The sequence below is a fragment of the Diabrotica undecimpunctata genome, chromosome 3 (assembly GCF_040954645.1).
Source record: "Diabrotica undecimpunctata isolate CICGRU chromosome 3, icDiaUnde3, whole genome shotgun sequence".
NCBI lineage: Eukaryota > Metazoa > Arthropoda > Insecta > Coleoptera > Chrysomelidae > Diabrotica > Diabrotica undecimpunctata.
In genome coordinates, this window is record NC_092805.1 from 83416541 (window position 1) to 83443859 (window position 27319).

A 27319-nucleotide genomic window follows, 5' to 3' on the forward strand; every position below is an offset into this window, starting at 1 on the left:
CAAGGGCTTCGGGCGAATGAGTTGGTAAGTAATAAGACACTCTTGTTCTGGGGTTGACAAATTGGCCCTAAACTCGGATGAACCAAATGACTGTTTAGCGGCATGAGAATGCGGAAAGCGATGGAAACCCACTGCATTAAATATCGCCATGATTCCCCACCATGACATTCACTTCAATTACAAACTGTTAATGATCGACAGGAGAGGAGAAACACATTACCACGAGGTTCCTCAGTCCGCAAACATGCGAAAAGTTCACGAAGGAATCAGATAATAAAATCTAATTTGAGAGTCTGCACTTAAGTCTTAGGACCGTTCGCAGCTGGAAAACTTGACAATGTAATAAAAGAAATGAAAATAATGAAAATAGATCTTATAGAAATCAGAAATAATATAGTCAATCGTGAAATGAAACACGATATTATATTACTCCAGTAACACCGCAGAGAACACACCCCACATAAATGGAGAAGGAATATTACTGCTGAATTAAAGAAATATGCCACTAACTTCATACCTATTTCAGATAGTGATATTTATTTAGATAAATATTCAAGAGTTAAACCAAATATATTGCAAATCTATACCCTAACTGCATACAAGAAGTATGATAATGAAATAGAAAAACCTTATGATCAAATCTTTCGACATTTAACCAAAATTAAACAAACATGTATGATCTGGACATTATGAACATAATGAAGAATTCATATATTATGGGACAACTTCAACGATGGGAAACTGCAATAATCGCTAAGTTTTTGATAAAAGATGTGTTGTGTGCTAAAAGCTGTATTATGTCTAGAAGAAACTTGGACAGTCTGCTGCAAGGAGAAGCCATGCTGTTGCAAATTGGTCTGAGTCATCACACCAACAGATATTTAAATTATCACTCATTCAAATCACAACATAAACATCAAAAAAGGAATAATAAAATCAGATGATAGAGCTCATAACACTTGCTCTAACTAAAATGCATTTCAAGAGGAAAAATCCTGTTAACAAAGGTTTTAACAAAAAATAATTATCCATTGTCATTTATAAAAAAGGAATTTCATAAGATTGAATAAAGGAAATAATGCAACACCACAAGCAATTCAGAAGGAGGGATTTGAAGACGACAACATTACCATATGTAAAGGGCTAATCAGAAAAATTAAAAAGGATAGGATAAAAACAAAATCAGAACAACATTCAAAACAACCAATACACTGAGATCTATTTTGTCTAAAACCAAACCAAATCTCTGGTTGCCAATACTAAAGAAGTAGAAGAAATAAAATGTAATTTTTATTACAATCAAACTGTGGTTTAATCCCATATAAATAATATTTAACTTGATCAGGCATCGATAAAGAAATGAGTTGTCTTCCTTAACCCGAGATACACGATACATAATAAGTCGGTAAGCATGGTTTGTTATGCAGTTGTTGCAACAATAATGTTTGGAACACACCATGATCATATTGAGAATCAGAAAAAAACGAAGGACATGTGATGTTCAGTAAAAATCTTCATCACAATATAAAACCGTAATTGATGAAGTATTGAACAAGTAATGCAGTTAAATACTTGGGAGAGCACAGCTCTACTAGTACTGATCCATAAAATGAAATCAAACATTAGATAAACAAAGATTAAATTGTATCAGAAGGACCGGGGGAGATGGTTTCGAGAAATAAAGATATAACAACACAATGTAGCACAAGTGAAAATATACTAAATATGTGAAGATCCATACTCACGTACGATATCAATACTGATAGAAACAAAAGCATATTGAAATCGGCGGAGATGAAGTTTTGAGAATTACAGAGGCCAATAATTTAAGGGCCAAACCGAGGAATGTTGAAATCCTAGATCTGATCATGTTAAAAATAATGCATATAAATTGATTCGAGTAATACTTGAATTAGCTGTCGACCATTTGGAAGAACTCACAAACAGAAAGTATGCTGAAAAGAATCCAAAGAGCAAAAGCCTAAATAAAGAAGATAGTTGAATATTAATAGATTGTGAAAACGGCATTAAACAAACAGAACTGGTCAACTAAAATCAATTTTTTTTGTGACATGGATAAAAAAATGGTGTTGATTATGTAGAATATCATTAGAAAGCCAAAAGTAAACTTAAATTTTTTCAATCACTCACACTTTATTTGCTACGAGGAAGGTTACAGCAGTAATATGCCAGCAGACTTGGACTTTATTTACCTTGGTAACGGTTTTCCATGTCTACAACGTCTTGGTGGAACGATTCTCTATGTTCATCAGTTAAGCACGTAAATTTTCTGGAAAGAAATTCAGATGAGCATCCAGAAAGTAAAGTTTTATACACATGTTCCATCCCGTTTCTCTGTAGACAGTATGTAATTCAGCCTCCAGATCTTTGTAATTACCAACTTTGACATTGCGAAGAAAATTGGGACAAAGAAAAAGACAATATTAAAAAATTCCTTATTAACAAAGGAAAGAAATGACGATGATGCGATGGCATGCAGTATACATGAAGTTAAAAAAGCTATCTCCTACCAAGAAGGTTTAACTACCTAGGACCCCCTTGAATCTCCCTGACAAAAATGTCATACGATATTATTATTACTGCTTAGGACAAAAGCAAAAACTTTTTCTTCAAAGATGAAGAAATATTGAAACAACAAAAATAATATAAACAATATAAAGTAAATGAAAATATAAAGTTACCTTTAAGTTTTGGGTAAGTCTTAAACAAGATCTCCATACTAATAACATTCTGATTAGACAGTTGCAGTTTAAAATAGAAAGTCCAGATTATTAGAGTCAGCTATTCCCCATGTTACTTGAAATATTATACTACTATATTTTTGTGAAGTGCGTTAATTTTTCAATTGGACAAAGAGTCCATAAGTTTTAAATGATTTTTAATTCTGAAACTGTTAGGTCTAACTGAAAGATTAGAGATAGGTTTAATCGTTTAATTTGATGAACTAGCTCACCTGCACTTGTTCGTCAAAATGAAACAATAATGTTTGTGCAAATTACTTACAATAAGTATTTAAAACCGTTTGCATGGAAGGAACAGAACAAAAACCGATTATTTACCTTTTCTTCTTCTTCTTGTGCCACTCCTATCGGAGATTGGAAATCATCAAGGCTATCCTGACCTTGTTTACAGCTGACGTAAAGAGTTCATTAGTGGTACAGCCAAACCACTCTCCCAAATTACGCAACCATGACATTCTTCTACGACCTGGATTCCGGTTTTCTTCTATTTTTTCTTGCATTATATTTTGAAGTAATATGTATTTATGTCCTCTCATCAGGTGACCCAAATATTCGAGTTTTCTTTGTTTGATCGTTGACAAAATTTCTGGGTATTTTCCTATCCTTCGTATTACTTCAAAGTTTGTGACTCTTTCAACCCAACTTATCTTCAGCATTCGACGGTAGCACCACATCTCGAAACTTTCAATATTTTTTATGTTATTCTGTTTGAGAGTCCAGGCCTCTACACCGTATAACAGCGTGTTAAATACGTAGCCCCTTAGCATTTTTAATCGTAGAGGGATGCTTATATATCTGTTGTAGAAGAATTTCCTCATCTTTATGAAGGTGGCCCTGGCAATTTCGATACGTCTTTTTATTTCATTGTTTTGGTCTCCAGTTTCGTTTATTGAAGTCCCCAAGTATTTGTAACTTGATACTTTTTCAATTTCTGGCAAAGTGTAACTAGACTTTTTTAAAACAATTAAAGTGGACGGCCGTAGCTCATCGGCAAGATACTGGCTTTGTAAGCCAAAGCGCACGAGTTCGAATCTCGGCATTGACAACGACATTTTCATTTTTAAAAATGATACCGTTCACCGTGCTTCCAAGAGTACGTAAAGCCGTCGGTTCCCCTGGGCTAGTGTGCATCGACACTAGCTACTTAAAACAGGGTTAAAGATACAATTGGCGCCGGAACAATCCGAACGGATCTCCGCGGCAAAAAAGCCATACGATATTATTATAGTGTATTTTTATGAACGAGAGAGTAATTAGCATAATTTTAACTGGTAGCTCCGACCACTCCATGGGCGTGCTCAAGATTAATTGAAAAATTACTTTGAATAATTGTAAAAAATAAATGAATTATTTCAGTGTTATAAAGTGTTATGTGTATGTAAACAACAGTGACCTCTTTTATCACACACTATATTAAAACTGACTGGCCTACATTAAAAAGGGTTTTAAAAAATTCACATTTTTTTTAATTTTTAAAAATTACAAAAGAGAAAAAGAGTTTTTAAAACCGTCTAAGGTATGTTAAATAGATGAATAAAAATATTAATATAAAACTTACAGCTACTTGTTACAAATCCAAATCAGATTCAGAAGATGAACTTTCAGAACCAAGATTTATAATAACTGGCTCGATCATTTTATCAGTAATATTGTCCAGCTTCCACATTTTTTCCTCTTCTTTAATAGTGTGATTTACTGCCTTTTCCCAGTTTTCAGGTTTTACATTATTTACGGCCTCCAAAAACAACTGTTTAACATCATGAATTTTAAAAGTGGTATTTTTTCTTGAAACTTCACTCTTTATCTGTGCCCATACCAGTTCAATCGGGTTTAATTCACAATGATATGGTGGGGATCTAAGTACTGTCATTCCACGATTTTTGGCAATTTCATCAATTTCGTATTTTTTAAATTTTTCTTTATGAAGGGCACACAACGAATAAAGTTCCTTTTTTATAGATCCGGGATGGTACGTAATATTTTTTGAACTCAGCCAATTCTGCAAGTCTTTTTTTAACCACTTGGTTGTGGGCAGTCCTTCTATAAGTCTGGAGTGATAACTTGCATTATCCATTACTATTACACAGTTCTTAGGAAGAAGATCTATCATTTGTTCGAACCATTCTTGAAAGACATCAGCGTTCATGTCTTCATGGTAGTCACCGGTACGAGTTGATTCAAAAGTTAATAAACCACCTTCAACAAAACCGTCTAAATTGCCAATGTGTACTATTATCAGCCTGCGTCCCTTTCCTGATGGTGGGTTTAAACCAGTAGATAAGTTATTTACAAAAGCGTGCCTTTGACTTGTAACAGTTTCATCCTGCCAAAATTCATTTGGTGTATGACCCTCGTTGATCCATGTTTCATCAAGATAAAATATTTTTCTTTTTTGGTTTCTCATTTCCTTTATGGTTCTTAGAAAATGTCTTCTCCATATGACAATATCGCTTCTTTCTAATAAAATAGACTTTCTGGGATTCTTTTTCCAGCGGAAGCCTATTTCTTTTAAAAGTTTCCATAACGTACTTCGACTCATTTCTGGGTAATCCTTATCATCTCGAACTGAGACAAGAACTTTATCCAATGTTGGAAATTCTTGTCTAAAGAAGAATTCATGCACTTTCCGTCGAAGTCCTTCTTTAAAATGATATTCTATTTGAAATTTTGGTTTCCCTGGAGCATTACGTGGCATTTGAAAACTACCACATTTCTCTTCTTTAATAACTCTGTAAATCGTAGATTTCCCAACACCAAGTGTACTGCTAACTAACTCAACGGTCTCATCAACACTTTCACATAAACGTTTGTCTGTAAATGATTTAAAACAATTAAATATTAATGTTTTTTCATTAACTGTTAGAGGACCAATTTTTCGGCGTTTACACGGCACTTCCAAATTTTCCATAACACTAGTATACACAATAAACTGCACCTTGCAACTGAAGTACCTACTTTTAGTGAACTGTTAAGAATTTTGAATACGCCACTTGGACCTTCCTATATACAAAATGGAAAAACCCACTATCACATTTTCTGTGGAATAAGTTTAGAAGGTAATTATCTAATCAATTACTGTCGTAGATTCCTGGAATTAAAGAATTAAATGTTTGATTGTCGAAACCCTTACTTCGTGGAATGCACTCATTTCAGATAAAATAAAACGTTTTATTTTATCTAAAGAATTAAACTTTATTTTGCAAATAGGCAAAGAATTAAACTTTATTTTGCAAATAGATAAAATAAAACGTTTTATTATAGACTTTCTGGGATTCTTTTTCCAGCGGAAGCCTATTTCTTTTAAAAGTTTCCATAACGTACTTCGACTCATTTCTGGGTAATCCTTATCATCTCGAACTGAGACAAGAACTTTATCCAATGTTGGAAATTCTTGTCTAAAGAAGAATTCATGCACTTTCCGTCGAAGTCCTTCTTTAAAATGATATTCTATTTGAAATTTTGGTTTCCCTGGAGCATTACGTGGCATTTGAAAACTACCACATTTCTCTTCTTTAATAACTCTGTAAATCGTAGATTTCCCAACACCAAGTGTACTGCTAACTAACTCAACGGTCTCATCAACACTTTCACATAAACGTTTGTCTGTAAATGATTTAAAACAATTAAATATTAATGTTTTTTCATTAACTGTTAGAGGACCAATTTTTCGGCGTTTACACGGCACTTCCAAATTTTCCATAACACTAGTATACACAATAAACTGCACCTTGCAACTGAAGTACCTACTTTTAGTGAACTGTTAAGAATTTTGAATACGCCACTTGGACCTTCCTATATACAAAATGGAAAAACCCACTATCACATTTTCTGTGGAATAAGTTTAGAAGGTAATTATCTAATCAATTACTGTCGTAGATTCCTGGAATTAAAGAATTAAATGTTTGATTGTCGAAACCCTTACTTCGTGGAATGCACTCATTTCAGATAAAATAAAACGTTTTATTTTATCTAAAGAATTAAACTTTATTTTGCAAATAGGCAAAGAATTAAACTTTATTTTGCAAATAGATAAAATAAAACGTTTTATTTTATCTAAAGAATTAAACTTTATTTTGCAAATAGGTAGGTACTTATTAAACTTTTATTGGTTATATATAACCAATAAAATAAACATCTTACATTTCTTGCAAATTCATTAGTACCTGTTAACCTCCATCACTCCGACACTGGCAACCTTATTTAGGGATTAGTAATCCTCACAACTATTGTATTCTATTCTGCTCCAACCTTTATACCTGGTGGTCATACTCAATTTAAAATTGTTTTTCTATATACCTCTGTAAACTTGTTGACAAATATCTGTTTTTCATTGAGTCACCCGTATCAACAGTTTAGGGATTTGCATACATAATTTATTGTTTTATTACTCTCTCATACATAAAATACACTATAATTATTGTTTAAAACAATCTCAATGAGAATCGTATAAAAACTGAGTTCATTTGCTGCAAAATACAAAAATTGAGTAAGAAAGCTGCAGTCTTCCCCTTTAAAAAACCCATTTTAATTTATGTCGATACGTCATTCTAATCAAAATATTAAAAAGTTAATTCTACACAAAAAGTGCTAATGAACATTTTTGTTTAAAATTATGTCAGCTACATTTCTTGTTTGAAATATTTTTTTCTACGGCTTATATATTCTTGGTAAATCGATGTTTTCCGTTTCTCCCCTACAAGGAATGTTTTTGGGGTCACAAAATTGACATTCTCAGCAAAATTGAGCATGTTCCTATGATTTTTAGGGGTTCAGTGGTATTTTCGTCTCTGACGACTGGAATGTAGGGGTAAATGCTTTAAGTAAGGTAATGAAATAATTACCTGTATTGTTATTAAATTTTGTTTACGACCAATACTATTGACAATAGACCTATCTGACCTAGAAAAAATACACGAAAAGTAAGTTTACACCGATTGAGCATGGCAAACTAAATAGACGATCATATTTATCATCTAAAATTAAAGGTGAAAAAGACATAAAAGAAGAATATCGTGAGTAAAAACGTGCAACAAATACTAATATTGAATTATTATTAGACCTGAAATGCAAATTTTATTTCAGCAGTTCGCACTTTTACGCAGAGTATTAAAAATATATCGGTGTAACTATGACAATTATCAATGTTTTTTTATTCTAAATAGTTCTTTAAATTCTAGGAATATTCAAAATATTGATCAGAGAATAATTTTTAACGTATTAATATGCACAAGAAGAAGATGTGGATGCGGCGAAGATTCAACCCGAGTTGTAAAGCCAGTCAAGAAAAAGAAGATATTAATATTCAAGACCATTTAAAATTATTATATTGTCTGCATCATGTACTTAAAAAAACTTATGGACATATGATATGGAATTACGGCTCTTCTTGTCCATAAATACCTCAAAAGTTTCATGAAAAAATATGTTTATGAGTTGAAAAAATAAAAATGAGAACAAACATCATCTCAATAATTTACCCATCATATTAGAATGTTTTGGAGATCATTAATAAAATTGATGTTAACATATTAACCAAATGTTAATTGTGACAGTTAATATTTTTATTTTATTTGTTCGAATCTAGATAAAAAGAAATAAAATAAAATAAAAAAACTTATAGTGCGTAACGAATGTATAAGAGTTCATGAGGTGCTAGGACATACTATGTTCCCTATTTTCACAAATATTAACTATACGTTAAAACTGTAGATAAACTTACTTATTAGTGACACAGCCGCTACTGGGCTTGCATAGTTGCCAAATGTACGAACATGCGTAAGTGAACAAAATACAGAATATTTACGAAAATAGCCTTGTGGAACTACCAATGCAGATTTCGACGAATCAGAGCGACAAATAATTATTTATTCTAAGATATACCTAATAACAATTTACTGAACACACTAGAGATTTTTGTTATCTTTTTAATCATGATTATGATTGAGTAACAAAAAGAAGAGAACAGTTCAATTATACAAAATTGTACAACATTCAGATTTGTTGTAGCTATTTATTTTTATTGTTACGTTGCAGTTGTTTTTTTCATAGTTATAACTATTTATTAATGCTTAGAAATTAAGAAGGTAAATCCCGTTTAAAATATATTAGAATAATAATTTAGTAGCAAAATACAATACAACATTGTGATTTTTGTTCTTCGGATTGTAGCTCCTTCCTCTACACATTTATTTTGTGAATGACACGTTGTTGTCGCATATATAGATGTTCACACCATAGACGAATATAGTAACATATACCGAGCAGTCTGTAGAGCTAAGTGACGGCACCATCTTTGTTGTTGTTGTTCGTTGTGTCTCTAAGTATAGCGTCTCTTTTTGTTCGGGAGAGAGCGAGTGAGGAGTTTCAATGCGCTAGGAATAAACAGATCGAACAACCGCAAAAGATGTCGTCACTGCTCGTTGCTGGCATGCTTAGTCTATGTTATACGTCTATGGCACGATACACAAATACCGGTATGCTATTGAGTACGCTAGCTCTATCTCTCTTGCACTGTGTAATGTCACGTGCGAAGCAAAGTTTCTATTAGAACACTAACGCTTGTCCTGTTAGTCGGTTAATATCAAATATAAAGGCAATCAAATATTTATAAGCATGTATATTTTGCACTTTATATTATAAGATGTGTAATTTACAATGTTTTTATTTTTTCTTGGGTATAGGTTTTCTGATTATTGAAAAATAAAAAAACTTTTTTCGATGTTTCACTACATAAAGTGTGTATATTTATAGTAATGTAGGAATATAATAATGTCTTTTCAATTAATAAGCATACAAATTAATTCTATTTTATACATATTTCTATGGTCGGATTAGTTACTGGAATATTTCCAAAATCGTGTATTTTGAACAAAGTTTATGTAGAATGGTCAAATATTAAAAACACTTTCTGAATCACTTAATTAACATTTAAAATCAGAGAAAATTGTTTTAAATGAATGTGTTACAAAATATCTTCGAACTTTGACTTGCATTTTCCAACATTAGCTTAATTTGCAATGTTTCAATAATGAATCCGGCCGACAATTCATAATAAAGATTTATTGAATATTTTATTCTACATTATTAAAATTTATTTCTTAAAGTTAACAAACTTCGAAATATTTTTGTCGAGTTTTCTATAATAGTTACTGAAACTAATCTGTCTGTTCATTTATATATGTGCGTGTCCTACTGAGACATAGGGGTGCCTCAAATGGTATCGTGGTATTCTCAAGCTGAGCTAAAGTTTTCTGTGCCAGCTTGTCATCGAATGCCATAGTCTGTGGACTAGTGCGCATCGCCCCGCCTCGAATTTTCCCATTGGCTCTTGACCTGGAAATCCCTATTTATCGCTCGAACGGCACATATAAATATTGGCGATTTTCAGGTCAGCCAAGGCAGTCCCTCACGGGCTCTCCGAGAGCTTAGTGCTCTTGGGGCGCTGCTTCCTGCTGTTCCAATTATACTCTGTGGCTGAGATATTATTTAACTACAATTTGATGTTTTATTTCGACCTATATTTTTGTCATGTAAGAAATATCTTGTCTTTTTCAAGACAAGCCATCAGAAGATTAATATTTACAAGTCCATACCCAGTAAATGGACTTGGGTAGAGGAGCTCTCGACTGCGATATTCGAAGCCCTCTACAGAGCACCCGGAGATAACAGAAGGTGGTTAGACCCTTATTTGTTCCCCCGAGGTGACAAGCTATTGAAAGATTTTAGGTTTTTTTGATAAAGAGCTTTCATGGATTGTACAAAACAATGATTCCATTTTTAGTGTAGCTTCCCACAATTCTTCGTTTGAGTACAAAATAGAACCTCTAGAGACTGTCTGTATCTGGTTCCATATATGTCTCATAAGTTTTGGTAGGGTTTCCTAAACTATATTTATGTCTGAATTTGTATGCAACATTCTTCAAAGAGTCCCGATGAATTTTTTCTTTTATCTCATAATTGTCTGCGACTATCAAAACGTCATCGTCAATTATATGATCCTCCTCCAAGTAGTAAGCTTCTATAAATGTATTTTGCCCTCTTCAGACTGAGATTCTTTCGAACCTTCAGTTTTTTCTACCAAATTAGACATTTTTTGTGTCAAGCAAATATCTTCTGACGCCGAAATATCGCTTGGCAATTGAGGACTTTCTATTGAGCTGTTACGTACGCAGGATCACTAGATTTAATAGTATTGCGACATTCCTAAAATATACCACCTTAATCTATATTTAAAATCTATTGGCGAAGGATGATCATTTGCACCACTCATTTCTCGAATATAAGAAAAAAAGTTCTCTAGCGCGTCTTGATTCAACCTCGAAGTTAAGTCAACGTTGTATTTTGCTTGTAGGTAAGAAAGTAACTCTTTCAGAGATCTATTAGTAAGCAATATCTCTTTTTGAAATGGAATAAGTCCTTTATGTTTACCAACCCGCATTGAATTGACTATTTCTGATATTTCATCCAGTAGACGTGACTGCTTATCTAAATCTGTATTATATGCATTTCGTGTTGGAGAATTGGCAACGAACTTACATCGAGAATTTAATAGATCAAACCAATTATTAAATAGCTGAACAATTACAGCAGCTTCTTTCCAGTCTTTTGGCATAAGTCCATTTTCTCCAGCATAACTAATAGATTTTGCCACATAATTTGACAATAATTGAACTGCAGGTCTCACTCTTTGCCTCATAGAGCCTTTTAAACAGAGATGACGTAGGGTCAATTTAGCGCAACTGTCAATTCTGAAGTTGATATATTGAGTAGCGCTTCAAAATAATCCTTGTTGATTATTTTGTCAATAATAAAACCATGATCAATTACATGGTTTCGGACAAGTTTAATCAAATGTAAAGGATCTGCAGAAACAAAAATATTTAAAAACTTATCACAGAGGGGATTAATTTGTAAAAACAATTCATCTACCGCATGATGAACAAATACATCTACCGGGACAGGGAATCCTACATCTCAAACACCGTAGTACACTGTACTCTACTGTTGCTTCGCAGGTGACGTCATGCGCGTTGGAGTACACATTTCTATTCCTTGAGTAGCATGCCGTATTTGTGTATCGTGGTCTATGGTTCACACGGATGTATGAGATTTAACAACGGGTGTTACAGATTTTTTCTTTGCAGCTGCGCTCAGGATGAGAATTGTATTCGCGGAATAAATTTTTATTTTTATATAAACCCTTTTTGATTTATTTTTGTTTTAGATCGCTAATTATTATCACAGCAAATAACGAATTAAAACCTTTTTTCTGAAAACATTATCATAACATGTGTTTTTTATTATACTTTTCAATATTGGTCTTAGGCTATTTTCTTGTGGCATCAACCCTAGAACCATAAGGTGAGATTGGTGGAACGATTTTCACAAGGTGGGGTGACCGGCGAATAGTTTATTCTTATATCATTTACAATCTCCACAAATACTGAATTGGTGTTCTGCATAGATATATTTTTCACAGCAAACACAAATATGGCGGCCGTTTCTATTGTTAGAAACGTTTCTACGTCTTTGACAGAAATAACTCGACGAATTCGTTCCTGGAGATTTATAGTGGGTTTTTTGGCTGGATATCCCAAATAATCACAAATAGATTACCTTAAATTTTTAGGAAGCCGTTTATTATTCATTCTTTGTTGAATGTGATCTTGAACTAATGCATCAGCTAAGGACTTAAAGGACAAAAATTTTTTTTTGCGAGTCAGGAAAAACTGTTGCCATAAGTATTTTATGTTGGTTGTGTTTGTAGCTTCCCCACTCAGGCCGGGTAGATGAAGAACGATATTTTTTTTTGAAGTTCTGGTTCTCTTACTAATTATAGGTTGTGTGATACATAATTATTTCGACCTAATACTTTGGGGCAGTTGTCATCTTTTAAATCCTGGTCCATGGCATTTTGATATAAATCAACATCACTCCCTTGTTGCAATTCTGCCAAATCAAATATATCTTCAAAATGGTTGTTTGGTAGTACATCACCTTCACTTTCACTCAAAGAACATTCTACTTTACCACTAGAATCATCCTCATAAAGGGCTCTCCACAATTATTTTTGAGTGAGTGGACGTTTATTTGGATTCATGGGGTGCTGTAGTTAAAAAAAAACTTATTGACTCTATAAATTATTAATACTTAGAAAAATTTACCGATAAAAAACTTGTTACGTTAACCACAAGGTGGGGTTAAAAATCAAGAATACGATGCAAATACGACTAAATGTGAACTTTCATAACAACACACATCACCAGTTACGAGTCATATGAAATACTGAAGGTAGATGGGCGAAAAATTTACAGGCTCATCAGGATCGCGCGCATGTCAAAAAAATTGTGCGGTCTGGTCACCGGCGACCTCACCTTGTGGTTCTAGGGTTAATGCAATTACTATTTTTATTAGGAATAAGCCACAATTTAAGTTTAAAATAAATTTCTAATAATTTAATTTTATCTGACTCATTCATATTGACAATTCAGACATATATTATACATTTTAAAGTAGACGATTTTACAATGACATTGCCAATATTGCTGAGTTGCGTTTCTGGGACGATTTTATTGTAAGATAATTCATTCGATTAGATGACTTGAGAATAGGAACTCGAGGATACATCATTTATGTTTTTAAATAACACATAAAATCGGAATTTGGTGTTTATTGAGAGTAAATGTAAGACCAAATATTTATTATGTCGGGATAGTATTATGAGGTTTTTTTCCTGGTTTTTTCCTCATGATTTACTATGGAATCACTATATATATATATATATATATATATATATATATATATATATATATATATATATATATATATATATATATAAACTTTGAAAATTTGAAATTTGAAAATTCGAACATTCAACCTTATATCAATTTATATATATATATATATATATATATATATATATATATATATATATATATATAGTAAAACCTCTCTTAACCGAAACCTTTTTAACCGAAACATCGTTTAACCGAAACGGCTGACATTTTCAATAATTTTGTCAATAATAAGTAAATTTTTATAGCAAAACGTAACAATTCCATTAATTTCCCTCACCAATTGCTGCCTATGTGTGTTGGGAAATCAAAAAAACCAAAAGCTCTAAAAAATATTTCCGAAAAAGCACTTCCAGGTTTTTATAGAAGCCAAAAAAGCTCATGGATGTCGACCACTTTATTTTCAGAATGGTTCGAAAATGAATTCGTCCCAAGTATAAAATCCTTTTTTAAATCAAAAAACCTTCCTGTCAACGAATTGTTGCTTGTTGACAATGCGCCAACTCACCCCCCAAAATATATAAAATAGTGACAGTTGTCAGATTTTTGCCACCGAATGTCACGAGCTTAATTCAGCCGTTAGACCAGGGAGTAATAAAGACATTCAAGAGACATTATAGTATTTTTTAATACCAATACTTTGACCAAGAATACTGTAAAACACAATGTTATTTTTAACCGAAATTCTTGTTATCCGAAACGGCCTCCCCCCCAATTATTTCGGTTAACAGAGGTTTTACTGTATATATATATATATATATATATATATATATATATATATATATATATATATATATATATATATATTCCTCTCCGGAAAAAAAAGCAGACCTCGTTTAAAAACGAAAACTACTGATTTACCCGAGGGAAATAAAATGACAATTCAAAATACAATATACAATATGTACCAGGATGGTAAGTCAATTAGCTTACATGTAACCCAGGAAGCGTTGATCAATGAGCTGCAGGCTAAAGAAATTGTGTCTACAAGTAAAACATCCTTAAAGAGAGTATTAAAAGATTTGGGCGTTAAATTTAAAAAAGATGACCATCGAAGAGCTTTAATTAAAAGAATTCATATCGCAGCACAACGAGCGTGTTTCTTCCGTAAATACATGGGAAAATACATAGGGGAAATAAAATGATGTGGCAGGATGACAACAGAAGAAGTGTATGTAAACCAGATGGTTATGATGGAAACATATTTATTGTGGTTCGTGCCGGTTCAGCAAAAGGTTTTATTTCAGACGCCAGTTTGTTATTTTGTTCCAAATTCTTGACCGCAGGTTATCACGATGAAATGAATACATAGTACAATATTTACTAAATGGATAAGTACACAATTACTTCCTAATTTAAAACACCCATCTTTGATTGTCATGGACTGGTATATCGATGGATATACCATCGATATACCAGTTTTCTGTTTTCTGTTTTGCGAGACATGCCATTACTTTTTACTTTTATTATTCACTCGCATTATCCTTTTCCATTTATTTTAAACGTTTCAACGTTTGGCATTCCTTTCCCCAGGTAGCTGTAGCTCCGTGGTTGGTGTTAGTTGTTGCCCTGGAAACCGTCAGGGTCTTCTAACTCTAATGCCACAAATTGGTTGCATTGCTCCTGTAGTGATCCTTTCCCAAGTTAATGTGCTCCTTTTCTAACTTGGCTGCACCGTACTGAAGACGACCAATAGTCAGATATATATATATATATATATATATATATATATATATATATATATATATATATATATATATATATATATATATATATATATATATATAATTGGGATTTGCCCATAATGGATATATGGGCAAATCCCCATTGTTTTTAACTTCATAGACGCCTCGACTTACTTATTTTTTGAAATTATTTTCAATAAATATACTATTTTCCAGTATATTAGAACGTCCTCAGGCTTTTTTTTAAAATTAATTAATACTTTGTAAGACGAAGAATTGTTAATTTCGATAAAAAATCGCGGAATTTACGCGTGTATTTTAAGGAATAAATTACATTTAGGTACCGTCATAACTTTTTCAGCATTCAGCGGATCGTCCTGAAATGTTTAGTGAAGTTGCTTTTTATATAGATGAGTGTAACCTATGAGTATAAAAGGTGTGCCACTAAGGATAACAGACTTAATAAAACTAATAAGCGTAGGTAACATTTTATCAATTTCAAAATTTTTAAGTTTTCATTCTATACCTTTTTCAGCGTTTATAATGTAAAAATTTTACAAACGGCATTTTATTCGTTATTGAAAAACAAAAAAATCCATGGTTTGTAGAAGTCTGTGCCATTAAAAATAAACCCTAGGTAACATCGTTTTCGTTGCAGCCTTTTGTTAAGTTACATTTTTTTAAGCACACTATGGATATCAGATGTACACCTTCGAAACTTTGCCTGTTCATTAGTATTTGTGTTATATATAAATTATGATATTAATTGTATTTGTAGAGGTTTTGATTTTTTTTTTGAGTGCACTAACTGCATCGGAAACCAAACAAAATAAGATTTCAAAACATATAAAAGAAGTGTAGAAATGTAGTAAAATTGAACATTTTAATATAAAATCGACTTACCGTTGGTACTAGAATCCTGGTGTGGCCTGACAACAGCGGCGAAAGCTGCCTCTTCATCTCCGTTTTCTAATTCTAACCTAGCTTTATGCTGAGGCTGATTTTCAATTTCGTTCGCTATCATGTTAGCTTTCGCTTCTGCTTCTTTGTAATCGGCGCTGTCGCTTGTTTGGAGAGGCACCGTGTACCCCCTTAAAGACTGGTCGAAGGTACTCTGAACTCCATAATCTTGTTCGTTTTTTCTAAACATGTCATTAGCGTCCCAGCCGTTGGCTTGGTCAAGTTCTAGCTGTATGTCTGTACCTAACGAAACATTATAATCATAGAAACCAAGATATGCAAGCAATATTAGTGTATTAATTAGAGCTGTAAAGTTGGATATGACTTAAAAATTACAACCCCAAATCAGACGCAACCTACACAATTTAAAATACGACAAACAATCTCATAAATTATTCCATATTATTTATGGGTATCCTTTTGTAATTCTCGATTTTATTTCATCCGCTTCATCCCCCTTCTCTTCTATTTTAACTCCCAAATGGGGAGTTACAATTCTGTTTAGCTTCTTCTCCATTTCAAATCTGTAAGCAGTACATTCTTTCACATTTACTTGTATGTAACTTTCTACTTTTTGTTGTCTGTCTCTCACAACCATATCTTTTGTTTTATTGGTTTTGCAAATTTCTTTGTATTGAAGTTTCATGTCTTACCATATTTCTTCAATATTCATTTCTCGATTTTGTACTGCTTTCGTATATTAATACTTCATAGTTCAGCAGGTCAATATTTCATGATTCTTTTGGGTATTTATTTTTAATTATTTAGAAATAATTATTTGCATACTATAAGCTATTGTTAAACGTTTTATCAGGTATCTATTGTCATTTCTGTTGTGTTACTTCTAATTTACAGCTATTTACTCATAATCTGATTCTAATTTTTCGTAACACTTTTATGTTCTTTCCTCCCTTATTCTGTAGGTGCTTATATGTTTATTACGCTTGGTTGTATAATATGTCTTCAAATGTTTTTGATTAAAGACAAATAAAAGAAAGCAGTTTAAATCAATAAATCCCCAGATTTTTATATTTCGAGAAGAGATAGAAAGAGGTAGTTAAAAATCAAATGGCCACTGCTAGAAGCATAACTGCAGATAGGGATGACTATGATCGAGCAAATTGGCAAATTGTCATGGTGGCACCAACGTCTAAATCTGTGCCTGGTACAGAAAGAAGAATAAGCAATAAATGAAACTCGTGAGAGATTCTAAACGCGTACTGCTGTAGTAAATCACTCAATAGATAGAAAAAATGAATATATAAACTAAATAGAATCAAGACGGAGTGGACACATATAAACTACAGTTATGTTTTAATAATTTATTATACATAAAAAATATCTATTAAAACTTACCATTCATTCCTGAAGAATCCCATGGTTCCAGCTCTCGCTCTTCTAACTTAGTACTACCGTTAAGTCTAGCGGAAATGGCAGTATCCGTTTGGAAAGTATCTCTAATTGGGTATTCTAGATCTACATCTTGGGCTACCATCGTCAAAATATCACACGCCTTAAATATGAGCTTGTCCACGTAGGTATCAACATTGATCTGGGAGTTAGGACTATCTGGGTTTTCTACTTTGGCTGCCACCTCTAATACTACGTCAAACCTACTTGAGAATGTTTTAAATACACCTGTAATTTTTAAAATATTATTATTAACGAGGGTTGATATTAGTAATTAATAATAATTAGGAGAAATAAATTATGTTTCGAAAAATCGTTTCTGAAATATATGAAGTATATAATAGTCTCCCGTTTTATACCGCTGTTGCGGCTTTGGGAGTATAGCAGGGTAGTCTGCTATATCTAGGGCCTACGGTATACAAGGAAGGTAACATGGCCAGTGCTACGCTTCAACCGTCTATTATTACCCCTGGTTTTACCCAAGGTACTCATTTTTATTCAGGCTGAGTCGACCTGGGGCCTATAGACATTTTTAAAATGTCTAGATGTTCTTGCCGGCGGTGGGATTCGAACCCCGGACCACCGGCTTGCGAGGCGAGCATCCTACCGCTTGCGCTACGCAGGCCATATATGAAGTAACTTTCAAAAAGACACCTTGAAACTGGAGATCCCGATGAGAGAGAAAATTAAATAATTTCATATACTAGGACGATCGATAACTATGTGGCCAGCACAATAGATGGGACGAATTACGATAATTTTTGAATAGTTGTGGAGCAGGAAAGTTTATCAACTGTGAGAAAAGGAAAAAGTTGTGAGTATTATGCCATTTTTCAACAACTTAGCGGTAAAATCCCCCGGTAGTGCCCCTCACACCCTACTACCCAGATATGGCTTTCAGGAACTATCATCTCCTTGAACACCTGAAGCGAAAGGTAAGTTTTCGTTTAATTCCGAGATTATCGCTGCTGTAAACAGCTATTTCGAAGTCTTGATTACATGGAATTATATTCTTAGTTAGATCCTGTATTTATCTAACATTTTATTCTACTAATAACTGTTATCACTCTAAGAGCAAATTGTGATTTCTACTTACACATCAGAAATTTTTCTGACGGATTAAAATTTTTAAATATTCAAATGAAATTTATCACCGTATACAATTTATCATAAAGATGAGCTTAGTAACTTTGTTAATATTTTTTAACGAATTTTAAATGAGTTCTTGTCATTGTAGTCTTAAAATAAAACAAATAAGTTTGAAGTGACAGGATTTTCAAAGATTTCGCTAAGAAATTAATCTATTTTTTGCGCCTATTACACCTATCTATAAACAAGTTCCGTGATTTCGTAAGTATACTGTAGTGTAAACAGAACACTGTAGTACTTAAAGGGTACCTGCCAGACCAGCAAATAATATTAACACCACACTACAGCAGGAGATCGCACCCATAAGGAGTCCCAAAAAAGAACACGTACCCCTCAGAGCAATTTGCGACAGCTTGGGTTCTCCTTACAGCAAACTGTCAAAGTTCGTCTTAGATTATAATACAGTCATTAGCACATAACAGAATAACATTTCTTTTTCTTCAAGTTCCTCTCCTACCGGAGATTGGAAATCATTTTGGCAATTATAATTTCGTGATATAAGGTTGAATGCTCGAATAAATTAATTTTAATCAAATAAAAGGCAGATATCGAGTTCAGTTTATTTATTAAATCTTGCCCAAGTACTTTCGTTCCTAGAGCACCTTCAGGGGCATTTCGTCAAATTTGGGCTATCCAACAATATATGGAGAATGTCATAAGCATTAAAAATGATACATTAACACAACACGACACAAGGACATACCGTTTAAAAATTAAAAAAAAACGACGAAGCTACATATTGGTTGGCATCAGGAGAGAGAATGACAAAATTGTCTTTTTTTAAATAATTTTTGCGAAAAGTTTATACAGGGTGAGTCATGAGGAACTTTACATACTTCTACCATATGTAGAGTCCCTCAGGGGGCATATCATGTGGCCACTAAAAAATGTCAACTCCTCTTCTTTATTAATTAACAGGGTGATTTGTGTAATTGACCATTTATTTCATTTTACTGTAGTGTTTATACGGCTCATTTGATTTTTTAAATTTTTGCATGATACAGTACACTACTATCAAGCATTCGACTGGTATTAGCTAAACTAAAAAATTCCAGGAGTGGCTTTGGAAAAATTAATTTAGGGATTCGTATTAAATATTACACCCTGTATATATATTTTTTTAAAATGCAATAAGTGATTTTCAAACTACATAAATAGCCAATGAAAACGACATATGCGACAATGTTGTCGCACTTTTATTAAATTTTTAGTGAACGATCAAATCTTACCAAAAATAGAACAACCATAATGAATTATCAAATTATAAGGTAATTAATTTAAACAAATGTTATAAATTTCAAACATTTTAATTGAAATGATAAACTGAGTCACTGCACAACAAAAAACAGTAACTACTAACAATAACGAAGAACAATTTAAAAAAAAACTAAAAATATCTACATAGTTATGATAAACCCATAAATTAGAACTGGAAAAGATACAATAATGGTAACAAAATAAAAATAATTCAAAATAGATTTTCGAAATGGAACCCTGCAGCCTGTACACATTTTTGTTGCCGAATTGTTAATTGACGTATTGAATTACGGATACTCTGGGGATCGTTTCTAATAGTATTACAACAATGTATAATTCTATCAATTAATTGTTGTCGGTTATTAATATTCACTGCGTAAACTAGTTGCTTCAATCGTCCCCAAATATGGTAATCAACGGGATTGAAATCAGGGGATCTTGAAGGCCACGAAATAGGACCTGCACGTCCTATCCACCTGTTGCCATAAACATTATTGAGATGTTGTCTCACTGCCAGTAAAAAGTGTGGGGGTGCCCCATCATGCTGAAAATACATCCCTCGGATAGCAACGTTCGCGTTGGCAAGCAAATTCGGCAAAATATTTTGTAGAAAGTTCAAATAGACCTGCCCTGTTAAAGGACCATCAAAAAAGTAAGGACCTACTAATTGGCTATTTATGACACCAATCCACACGTTAACCGAAAACCTTAACTGAGAACGACGTTCTCGAATAGCATGGGGATTTTCTTCTGCCTACACATGTGAATTTCGTGAATTATTTATCCCGTCTCTGGTAAATTGGGCTTCATCTGTAAATAGTGTCCTGTATAGCGTTGGTCGATTATTGTTAATCCATCTACAAAATTCCAACCTATCGATCTCATCTCCAGCATGTAGTCGCTGAACCATTTGAAAGTGATATGGGTATAGATTATTTTTTTGTAAGACTCTACTTACTTTTGATTGAGTAACATTGAGTTCTCGACTTAATTGTCTAGTGCTTATTGTAGGGTTCATAGTAACGGCGTCCATAATGTCATCTTCCTGCGCTTCCTCTACATGTCACTCTGTTGTTCCACTAGGAAAAGTGCCATTTTCTCGCAAATAATTAAAAACTGACCCAAATGTTGGATGACTGGGAGTTCGACGATTAGGAAATCTCCTGCGATATTCTCTACTAGCAGCCCTACCATTCCCATTACAGAATCCATAAACAAATATGTCTGCATATTCTGTGGTCGAAAACTGATGTGGCATTTTGAACGAAAGGAACAAAAGCTCTACCAAAACTAATGTAGGTATTTAAGGTAGATATGACAGAAGAAATATGTATTCTTGTACACAAATAAAAATTGATAATGACAATAATGACAATGGGTATAAAATATCAAGAAACGTCAAACGGTCAACGCCAACCTTCATTTTAAACTTTTTTAGATTTATTTTTATTTAGTACAGTTGATGCAATGTATTATTATTTGACATAAAATTTTAATCATTTACAATTAACAAAAACTAACACATACAAGAGGTTTGACTTTTTAATCAATTTAATTTATTATTTATCGAAAATAATGCCCCAATACGATCTATGAATAAAAATTTAAAATTGAAAAACAATTGATTCTATCATAGAGATAATACAAAGTGAGAGTAAAGATGTTAATTTTCTACGTATTAGATTATGTTGTAGGAACTCATTTTAATTAAAATGTTTGAAATTTATAATATTTGTTTAAATTAATACCTTATAATTTGATACTTCATTATGGTTGTTCTATTTTTGGTACGATTTGATCGTTCACTAAAAATGTAATAAAAGTGCGACAACATTGTCGCATGTCGTTTTCATTGGCTATTTATGTAGTTTGAAAATCACTTATTGCATTTTAAAAAAAATTTATACAGGGTGTAATATTTAATACGAATCCCTAAATTAATTTTTCCAAAGCCAGTCCTGGAATTTTTTAGTTTAGCTAATACCAGTCGAATGCTTGATAGTAGTGTACTGTATCATGCAAAAATTAAAAAAATCAAATGAGCCGTATAAACACTACAGTAAAATGAAATAAATGGTCAATTACACAAATCACCCTGTTAATTAATAAAGAAGAGGAGTTGACATTTTTTAGTGGCCACATGATATGCTCCCTGAGGGACTCTACATATGGTAGAAGTATGTAAAGTTCCTCATGACTCACCCTGTATATGTGTGTAAGCAAACTGATAGAACGGTAGTTTTTTAAATCTGTTATGTCTCCTTGCTTGTGTAATAAAGAAATGACTGGATTATTCCATTGAAAAGGAGTTTTTCCACAGAGGAAATATGTACTACAAAATTTTGAAATACGAAAAAGAAATAGTAATACAAATAACCTCTACTTATCTGCTAAAGGTAAAAAGATTTGTCCCAAAATTTTGCTCAGGACTTTAAATGTTATTGTAAGAAATAATGTACAGATATTGTATCTATCGAAGAAAGAAAAACTATAGTCCGTTTTAGACATTCGGGTCATTTCCAGCAAGGTGTGCATTGATAAACTACTGTGTCAAGGAAATTCTAAAAAAAAACATACACAGAGAATAAGTCGCGCAGGAATTTTACCACAAAAGACTTTATCAATGGTAAAGATGTCTGCAAAATCGATTTTCTCCTAACCTTGCAGGTTACACAAAATCGCATAGTTGTTGGAATAAAAAATCTTTATTTAAAAATAATTTATTTTTTTTTTGTTAAGTTATCACAAAAATATTTTGTTCTAAATGTTTTTTAAGAAACATTATTCCTATATTTGATCGAATAAATCATAAGCAGTAATGAGTTACCCCACTTTTTTTATATATTTCTACGAAAACCACGATTATAATTTGTTTGAATCCCAAAAGTTCGCTTTTAAATCTTTTACCAAACAATAATAATCTATTATCAAACTACGTATTTTGTCCATTTTCTCAAAACCTCATGGCGCTGGTTTAACCCGATGTTGCATAACACCATCCAATTATAAGTTTTTCTTTTTACAAAATAATAATTGTAATTACTTATTTGTAACGGCAGAAAATATCATAAACTGATTTTACATGTTTTTTAAAATAGCATAGCTTTATAACAATATTACAGAATAATTTTTAAAAATAGTAAGTAAATAAAAGTTTTGAATATACGAAATTATGACTACGAACCGTATAATTATATTTCTATTTGTGATATATTAATTAGTTTTTCTGTAACTATATACTATGTACTTATAAATCCTTCAAACTTTCTAAAATTGTATAAAATTAGTGTTAGTAATTTTCCAAATTAGGATTATCTGTTCGTTCGTTTCATTCATATTGCCGGCTTTGAAATGTCTTTTTAATGTTATTCCCAGAATTGTTTATTATCGATAGAAACTACAAATACTGATTAGAAAAGATTATTATTATGTATAAAAATATCGTTGAATGGTACCAGGAAATGTAGTTTAAGTAAAACATTATTAGATGAAGAATAGCTAAGTGTTTAAAGGAAGAATAAAAAAGTAAGTATGCATAAAACAGCAAGAGCGACCAGCGAGAGCTATACAAAAAAACTTTATTCATCTTATATTGGCAGAACCAGAGACAAGCAGATGATATCTATATCAGTGATTGTGTAACTAAGTTTAGTCGTTAACTAATGATGGGGTAACTCTATATTGTAACCTCCGAAACCGGTCAAACATTTTTATTAATAATAAAAATTTAAGCTGGATTGTGAAAACTTGTCTCTATTCCTGCCCACCTAAAGTAGTACAGATTCACATAGGCAACTATTTCAAAATGTATCATACATCTTCTTTGCTTTAGGTAGTAGGCACTATTGCCTGTTACAGTCCTCATCCTATTCTTGGACGTCCCACTTTTATCCTTCGCCCACGTTTATATTTTTAGGGGCAACCTGCCATCTTCAGACAACAGCTTTGTTTCTGGGGGTTGTCCAGATCTCGCTTCCGTGTTTTAGGATTGGCACAGCACACATTCTTTATACAATTTGATTGTGTATATTTTCTGGTTTTATTTACCAGGTTTCTTTTAATTACTCCACATATACTAACGAATTTGTTTAATTTTTGTAACATCGTACTAAACTCATATCAGTCAGTAACTTCAATGAACGAACTTGTTCATTTTGTAGGTCTCACAGTTATCTGGTAATTTATACATTCCGTGTTGCAGATAATCTTTAGTCTAGACAATTAACATCAAGTTGTTGAAGAGAACTGAGCATATTATTTTCCCAAATAAATTTCTTCAGTCATATTTTGCTTTTTCTTCACGGATTATACTGAATACGCACATTTTAAAAAGAGTTTAAAAAATTTAGTAGCCCTGTCTCACTTACTTGTGTGTTTTTATCTCCCTTGTATGTTTCCCCTTAGTATTTAATACCATTTTGCTGTGGACATAATAAGCTTTTAATTTCACTTATTATACGTCTTATAAATCATATTTTTTCCACGAATTCTATTTAAATTATCAATTACTTTTTCGAAGTTCACGAAGAAAATACTGTCGGTTCTATATTTTACGCGATATTTCTGATTCTATTCGTCTGTATGTATATTTATAATTTTGTTGTATATCATTTATAGGTACTATCGAGAATGATTATCCAGAAAATAATAATATTACTTTAGCCTTTTTCCAAGATATTAAATACATTTAATAGGCGTAAATTTAACATTGGACTGCCACATTTCCACAGTTCCCCGTTCAAGTTGCCTTTCTATACTTTTTTTGCATTTGGAGTTTGTCCCAGTTTCTCATCTCGATTCCATCTAAACCATTTACGACTTTAATTGTTATGTGGATGTCTTTTGTTTTTTTTTAACCATAGCTGCTCATAATATTTAAATCATAGCTGCTCATAATGTTTAAACCAATCTATTTCTTCAATTCTACTTCATTATTTTTTTCCTAGTTCTTGTGTGTTGTGTTTTAATTACTTTGTATGCAATCATCTGCTAGCCGTGCACATTGTCTCCTTAGAAGCGCCGTGAACATCGTTTCATGACGTTTACATATACAGAGGTGGTACAATAATAGTATGGGGAAGAATAATTATGGGCAGCAGAATGGACCCCATTTTTCCAAATCGGTTCCTGATAGCACATTGGTACCTTGATACCATTTTTAAACCTATTGTCCGTCCATTTGCAGATGCTGTTGGAGAAACTTTCACCTTATGCATGATAATGCTCATAATAGGCAACGTCCTATGGATATATGGGACAGGTGTGCAGGTACAACCAAAAAACACCCGTGGATCAACTGAGAACATGCCTTGAGGAATGCAGCTGACATTAATCCGAATCCGAAATATCCGATAATCAGTTTGGCATTATGCAAGGTAGATCAACAGCAGATGCAATTTTCATTATAAGGCAGTTGATGCAAAAATAAAGGAATAAAGAAATAAAAGCTCATATGGTCTTCATTAATCTTAAGGAAGCATATGATAGAGTTCCTGGAGAGATTCTGAGGTGGGCACCTAATAAGAAAGGAGTCTCTATTAAATATGTAAAGACTGTGAGAGAAATATATGAGTGAGTAACAACTGAATAGTGTTAGGACAGGTGTAGGAGAGACTGATACATTTTATGTGAAAGTAGGATTGCATCAAGGCTCGGTGCTTAGTCCTTATTTATTGTCATTAGTTCTGGATCAAATAAGAGCGAAACTACAGGGTAACATTCTGAGGTGCTTAATGAATGCTGATGATGTAGTGTTAGTAGGAAATAGTGAAAGCGACTTAGAACAGAAACTGGAACAGTGGAGACAAGCTCTTGAGGAAAAAGGTTTAAAACTTAGTAGTAGGACAAAAACAGAATATTTGGAAGTTTCATTTAAAAATGGAGTTACATACTACAAACAAAATAATATCTTTGGATGGTGAAATTATTGTGAAAAGTAATAGTTTTAAGTATACATGATCAGTATTACAGAGTAATGAGGAAATAAATGGAGATGCATGCGGTAGAATTAAGGTTGGATGGATGGAGTAGAAAGAAGCGAGAGGTGTGTTGTGTGACAGAAGAATTCCAATTAAGCTAAATTCGATAAAACAGCCATAATACCAGATGTAAGGAACTGAATGTTGGGCAGTTAAAAAGAAATAGGAACAACGAATGCAAGTGGCGGAAATGAGAATGCTTAGATGAATAAGTGGAGATACAAAAAACGATAAAATTAGGAATGAGTATATTAGGGGAAGTCTAGGGGTAGCACCAGTTGTTGCCAAGATGAGAGCATATAATAAGATGGTTTGGTCATGTTCAACGTCTAGACGTTAATTACCCAATACGAAGAATTGCTGATCTGCGGGTTCTTGGAAGGAGTAGGAGAGGAACACCAAAGAAGACCTGGTGGGAGACGCTTAAGCAGGATATGTCGTAAAAGGGATTGATATTGATATCACCCAAAATAGAAACTTATGGAGAGTGTAATTAGGGAAGCCGACCCCGCGTAGGGATAAAGGCAAAGAGAATGATGATGATGATTGATATATATATATATATATATACGATACTCTATTATTTATTATAATTAGTGCAGATGATCTGCAGAGACATATACATTTAATATAAAAGCAAGAAAATTTAATATAACATCAACAAACAAAACAAAAAATGTGGTAACCTCAAAAATCCAATAAGATGTAAACTTGAACTGGATGTTACGATTGTCTACTATACAGACAAAGGGAGTAACAGCCACATAAGTAGAATCGGAAGGAACATATTAAAAATTGTATACTCCATTCAAGATACTTATGATGCTTGCACTGAGAGAACGTTATGAATAAAGTGATTGCATGGTCAGACGAAATAGGTATGACCCTCTCTACAGAAAAGTGTTCTATTATGTTTTTTACCCGGCATAGACTACGTGCACCGGGGAGCCCTACCCTGTCGGTAGTTAAGGAATATAAATATTTGGGTATCATACTTGACACAAAATTATTATGGTCCCGTCATATACGTTACCTAATAAGCAAATGCGAGAAAGGTTTTAATTTACTTAAGTGCAAAACAAATCGAAGTTGGGGCGCAACCCCTAGTATAGCTTTAATGTTCTATAGAGCCTATGTGCGATCCATCATTGACTACGGATGTTGTTTATCCGGATCTTCAAGTAATACCAACCTTCAAAAAATAGATAGAGTTCAGTATAAATGTCTTAGAACTTGCATCGGTGGGATGATATCCTCGCCAGTGAATGCAATACTGGCAGAATGTAATGAATTTCCTTTGAATTTACGCTGTCAGTTATTATCGC

The 27319-nt window shown here is 32.8% G+C and overlaps 1 protein-coding gene across 3 annotated transcripts in view; it reads right to left on the reverse strand.

Moving 5' to 3' along the window:
• Positions 1-27319, reverse strand: part of LOC140436975 (uncharacterized) — a 91191-nt gene that overhangs the window by 30973 nt on the left and 32899 nt on the right. For all 3 annotated transcript variants that reach the window (XM_072526166.1, XM_072526167.1, XM_072526168.1), the window contains 2 exons: positions 17557-17838; positions 16144-16443 (listed from right to left, as the gene is read on the reverse strand). In XM_072526166.1, coding sequence (XP_072382267.1) covers positions 16144-16443; positions 17557-17838 — 582 coding nt within the window. The remainder of the gene's footprint in view (positions 1-16143; positions 16444-17556; positions 17839-27319) is intronic.